This window comes from Pteropus alecto, unplaced genomic scaffold (assembly GCF_000325575.1).
Source record: "Pteropus alecto unplaced genomic scaffold, ASM32557v1 scaffold45, whole genome shotgun sequence".
NCBI lineage: Eukaryota > Metazoa > Chordata > Mammalia > Chiroptera > Pteropodidae > Pteropus > Pteropus alecto.
Genome location: NW_006442491.1, coordinates 29,086,412 through 29,092,259, shown reverse-complemented (window position 1 = coordinate 29,092,259; position 5,848 = coordinate 29,086,412). Strand labels below are relative to the sequence as shown.

The 5,848-nt window shown below is 41.6% G+C and overlaps 1 protein-coding gene across 1 annotated transcript; it reads left to right on the top strand.

The window, feature by feature from the left end:
• The first annotated feature begins 640 nt into the window (after positions 1–640).
• WFDC11 (WAP four-disulfide core domain 11) lies at positions 641–2,430 on the top strand. Its single transcript, XM_006922076.1, has 3 exons — positions 641–740; positions 1,734–1,876; positions 2,401–2,430. Exons 1-3 carry the CDS (start codon positions 641–643, stop codon positions 2,428–2,430), a joined length of 273 nt encoding a protein of 90 aa, XP_006922138.1.
• The last annotated feature ends 3,418 nt before the right edge of the window (positions 2,431–5,848 follow it).

Sequence of the window (5,848 nt, the reverse complement as noted above, 5' to 3'; positions counted from 1 at the left end):
CATCCCCGTGACCAACTATCGACTACTAATTTGTACTTCTTTAACCCTTCACCTCATCCTCCCAGCCCCCCAAACCTCTCCCCTCTGTCTATCACCAAACTATCCACTATATTTGTGAGTCTGTTGTTGATTAGTTTGTTCTTGAATGATCTTTTAATCAAGGAAAGACAAAACATTTTAAAAAATTGTTTTTCCTGGCTGTATTGATATATAATAGACAATTCAATGAGGTTGTTTTTTTTTTTTTTTCAGTTATAGTTGGCATACAATAACATACCAGTTTCAGTTGTACAACCTAGTGATCAGAGATCCACTAACTTGCAAAGCAGTCACCTCACTAAATCTAGTACCCCGCTTCCCCTTACATATTTATTACATTATTAACCATCTTCCGGGCAACAAATTTTAAAATAATTTTGTTTTTCTACTAAAGGGAGGCCTGAAGCGTGAGATGGAGAGATATTTTTTAGCAAAGCCAATATTCAGCTGAGGTGGAGGGCAAGGAGGAATAATTAGAAGACAAAATGTAAAGAAATTCTCTAAGCAACTTTCTCTTGCTTCACAACTCTATTTGTATCTCTTGATCTCTAGCAGCAACTAGAAAGAGAAAAACATCCTGACAATCTATATTCAGACACATATGGTTGGCATCATGAAGCTCTGGACATCTCTACTCATGACATTCCTCTGTATGGAACTACTGTCTGTGCTGGGAGGAGTTAAGGAAAATCGAGTCCCAGGTGACGAGGCTGGGTTGGGGACAAAAGGTGGGGAGTTGTTGTGCTTGTTCCTGGACAAGTAAAAGGATATTTTGTCTGGCACATCTGATTCAGGACCCACCTTCCCTGGGCCACCTATTGGAGAATTACAATCTTTTTATGCACAGGGATCCAAGAAATTCCCAAGTTGAGGTCCTTTAATGCTTCCTCTTCCAACCTTGAAAGTGGTAATGAGTATCTATTTACTTTTATATACATTCTATAGGTTATAAAGTTATAATATTTCCCCAAGTCAAGCTACTTTGTATGGCGGAGCACCAATACAGAGCTGCTTATCTTCTTATACTCCCAGAAGCTCTGCATCTTAACTATGTGTACTTTGATGAGTACTAAAAGGATATTTCTTAATATATACCCTTAGTTTTAGTGGCAGAATATTTCAGAATGTGAAAAGATGGAAAAGAGATGAGATGAGTCCCTAGTGGGGCAAAATTGGGGGCCACATGATAAGAAAAAAAGAATCAATGGAGAGAGCCAAGAAAATTGAGTGAGAGAGATAAGAATTTAGAGAAGCTGAGTTAATAAAGGCAGGGTCAGCAAAGGGGGATTGGGGAGACGAGAGAAAACCTATTCCTTACTCTTCCTGGTCTAGCTTCCCACACTATGAAATAGGTGTGGTAATGAGGCTAGAGGATATCTCAGGCCCTGAGATCTCCTGTTATATAAATGTAGATTTTATAGAAAGCACATGAAGGCTGGAAGTTCACTGGTTCCTATTTCTAGGATGCTCAAAGAAAACCCAAAGACCTGCAATAAGAGTAGGACCTATGGGAGCAGAGAAGGCAAAGAGATCAGTGAAGATATAATGAGGAGGCTCAGGAAGTGGGGTTTCTTATAAGGCAGATAGATATCTTGGTGGGTACTTGGGGCTCAGATTCTCAGAGGGGCTGTTAAGCTTATGAAGGGCTTCCCTTCCCACGCTTGTCAGCCTCTTCCATCTCATCTCAATTTCAGGGGATGAAAGACTCATTGAGGAGTGCTGGGGAAGTCCAAATATCCGGGACTGTGCCAAGAAGTGTAGTACCACCTTGAAATGTGGAAACATGAATCGCACATGCTGTTGGACCTATTGTGGAAACATCTGTTATAAAGCTATAGTGAGTTGGGAGGTGTGCCCTTGGCCAGGTGTTGTCACTGATTCTCAGCCTCTTCTCAAGTGCTGTTATTCATAAACAGAAGACTGATGTATCCCAAACCCTAGGCACAAAAATAGCAGAAAACAATGTCCCCTAAACCTAGAAAGCAATTCACTAGCAAATAAACCAAGAAATTAGCTTAGGGACACATTGCTTCTTTCATTATATAATCAATGCCTGTGCTGTTCTCATTATATTACACCACAGTTTGCTCTTTTCCTTATTTTTGTCCAGATTACTAACCATTGCCTCCATAGTCGGTACTTTCCATGAGCCCTTTCGGCTCAGCCAGTCCTCAAATCTCTACCTTTCTCTGTTCAATCAACCAGTACCACCACCCCTCACTCAGAAGTGAACAGTTCCCATTGTGACATAAAGTATTCCTGTCTTGTGGTCTGGCAGGATGGGTAATATTAAGCTTGGAAATGAATGAATGTTTCTCAGAGTTTCCCAACCTCTAAGCTTCTAACGTTTCTCTCTTGCAGAAAATCCATACAAGACATCTAAAACCCTAACCTCTCACCTGGGACACTATTCTCACTGAGGGCTGTACAGGAACAAATCCTTGACAAGTAAACTTATTTACAAACAATAACCTTTGGCTTTTTTTCTACTCCATTCCTCTACCCTTGATTGTCCTTGTAACCCGCAATATTGTCCCCATCCTACAGTGTACATAAGCGTCCAATGCTTCCTTCCCCATCTCATACTTTAGAACAGATAGCTAGTCTCATGGCCTTCACAGAATAGAAGTTTATTTCTCACAAGCCATTTTAACATGGGTAATTGGCAAGCAACCCTCTCATTCAGTTTTTTCAGAGGGCAGGTAGGTAGTAAGTTGGTTTCTCACAGGATGTGGGTAAACAATTCCGAAACTACTTTACATGTGTACAAAATTGAAACAATAAGTGAACAACTAGACGATGATAGGAGCCAGGTTTCTAACTGTCATGGAAAAGAAGTTAGAAATAAGCAAAGGGAGAATGCTGATATGAACTCTGGGGCCCTGGGTTAGAGTCAGAGACATCAATATGAACTTGAGTTTAGCTTCATCTATATACAGAGAAGCGGATGCAGAAATATAGACACATCTGTGTACATGGGTTAGTTCTACATACCTCTATTTTCTAGCTATACCAGAAATGGCCCAGGAAGCGGTGACATGACAGTAGCAATAAGCACACCAAGAGCCCAGATCTTGGTTTCTAAATACCATGTTTCAATTAATGAGCCAACGTTTCTTAGAGAAATGGCTGATTCTGGTACTGGGCTTGGAAAATACGAGATGAGACTGGGGCATCCTTTAAGATCAGAAAGTAAGGAAATGCTCAAAATTCAATTTCATGGGGAAAGAAGGACTGACATGAAAGAGCTCCCAGTGGCCAAAGCTGAGAACAATTTGAGCTTGAAATTGGTACTGCTGGTCTATTAAAATAAAATGTTATAAAGACAGCAGAAAAATAGCAGATAGCTTCAGTGTAAAACTACTATTAAAGAAAACAACAGAAATTGAAGTATTTCTGTTGAAAAAAAATCCTCCCACCAAAATAACCTTGAGTCAGAAAAAAAAATTAATACAACACCACAACTTAATTAAATATCTGTAAACAAACATTTGAACATGTGAAAAATATCTTCAATCAGACATTTTAAAATAGCATTTAAGTAGGAAGAAAACAGGAAGGTATGAAGTAAGGGATTGATAAAACATAAAAACTTGAAGAAAGAGATAAAATTCATCTCAGAAGTAAAGATTATTACAAGATACTCGAGACAATATAAATTATAAGAGATATTGCGAAAAAGAATGAAAGAAACCAAAAGACCAAAAATAAAATGCAAAAAGTAAAAACAAGAGATGAAAAGATTAATAAAGAAGATGGGCAAAGAAAATCTAAATATATATAATTGAAGTTTTTTTTTTAAAGTAATGTTAAAAAATGCAATCCAAAAAACTTTCCATAAATAAAAGAAAATCTGAATCAACATGAAAAAGGATCATCATACACCCAGCAACGATGACCCAGAATCACCTTGAAAATGAATGTTTGGTGCCCTCTAACTGAGATTCCTACTTCTACCTCCTCACACCCTCTCACTAATGATTTCCAGGAAGTGAAATCCAGGAAGACCCAAGCTAAGACACTGGACACTACATTACTGATGGCTACACTCCTAAAGAATGTAATTTTAATGGTAGAATTTTAAACTTAGGAACAACTTCCTCTGGACAGAATCTTCCTTGAGTCCTGCATGTCCTGCCTATTCTTATTTTATTTGGGGCCCGTGTGTCTTTCTTGATGGTCGATAATACACTCAGCACCAAAATTCACCCCTTGCATTCCAGATAACTTTCTGTAGCTTCTTAATTAGGCATTCTAGGTTTGTTACAACACAGATAGTTACCAGATGTCAGGTGGGACACACTTTGCTGGTGAAGACATCAGTATGAACCCATGTGAGCATTGGGGGCAGCCAAAGAATTGAAAAAAGGCAAAAATTGACTGACATGACAATGTACAAAATAGGAGGATATTTCTGGAGTCCTCCCATCTGCATTGACACAGAGAGGGAGCAGGTCTGTAACATGAGAACAAATAATACAAAAGCCATGGCAACTATAAAGCTGTTTTGTCACAAACTGACCAGCTCTAATTGAAATCAGTGTGATGGAGTGGCAATGATAATCTGAGGGATAACAAGTGATCAAAGTCTCTTCAGAGAGCCAAGGAGATAACTTAGTCCTGGGGTAAGAGAGTGAAGGTATATTGCTGAGTTGATACGTATGAGAAAGCTACTTCTGATTATCTTGATCAACAGGAATAGAAAGGATGAATTTGGTAGGAGTAGGTCTGGAGCATGAGAAGAGAAAAAATAATTCAAAAGCCATGGCAACCATGGGACTAAGTGTTTGGTCACAAACAGACCAGCCCTGATTGAAATCCTCTGCAGGCTGGGACTTGACATTTTCGAAACCCAGGTCATGGCAGAATTTACATTTGCTTCTTCCTCCACCTCCATGAGATTCAAGGTCTTCCAGGGGTCTTCGCTCCTTTACTCTACTTAATAGGGAGGCACACAGTTGTGCCAATAAAGACAGAACATGCAATGATGTCCAGGCGCGCATTCCTCCCAGCATTCGAGGTGTAGCCTCTGAGTTCTAGGGGGCTGGGTGGAGTTTGGGCTGGGTCCAGAGAGCTCTCTGGAACACAGGTCAGTACACCAGTTATCTCAAGAGAGAAGAACAACTGTTTCCAGAATAACCCATGGTCCATGGTGTTCATGCCGGGGGCGAGGAACAGGTCAGCCTGGCACCCATAGTGTACCCACGTGGTAGGGAGCACTGAACTTGGGGCCGTGGGAGGCCATTCCCTATGTGGGCCCTGGCAGATAGCTCTGCCTCTCTTAATCGTCTTTCTTGGGGTGTCTGGGGCGTGGCCAAGCACTGGGAAGATGCGTGGATATTGAGGCATCTGAGGAAGCACCAAACAAGAACTCCTGTGGAGCACAGCCTTACCACCTACCTGCCTCTGATGAGGTCTGTGCTGGTGGTCGGTCATGATGTCTTTCCTAAGTCCCCCCTGTCCAAGGGCAGCTCTGATAGAGGTGGAGAAGATACTCCTACACCAGGAGCCCTGTCGTGCTTCTGAGGTGGGTCAGAGGCTCTGGCCTGATGGAGGCAGATTCCCTCCTCTGACGTCTCCTTCATTGCTGCCCAGCAGGAAACACAGGACTGGAGCAGAACACTGCACACGTGCCTCCAGCAGGGCCTGCCTGCCTGAGTTCTTCAACCTGACTCCACGGCCCGATTGGCCACACATGACTTAGTCCCTGGATCTAGCCCCAGGACCATTTCAGAGGAGTCGCGATTGCACAGAGTAGTGGGGGGCCTGCATCCAGTGGTTAACTCTCACTGGCTCACCATGAGACCGT

Bases quoted from the DNA above. Each gene is read 5' to 3' on its own strand.
- WFDC11 (XM_006922076.1), top strand. From the start codon at position 641: ATGGTTGGCATCATGAAGCTCTGGACATCTCTACTCATGACATTCCTC. The intron at 741-1,733 runs GTGACGAGGCTG...TCTCAATTTCAG, and splicing joins TAAGGAAAATCGAGTCCCAG to GGGATGAAAGACTCATTGAG. The intron at 1,877-2,400 runs GTGAGTTGGGAG...TCTCTCTTGCAG, and splicing joins ACATCTGTTATAAAGCTATA to AAAATCCATACAAGACATCT.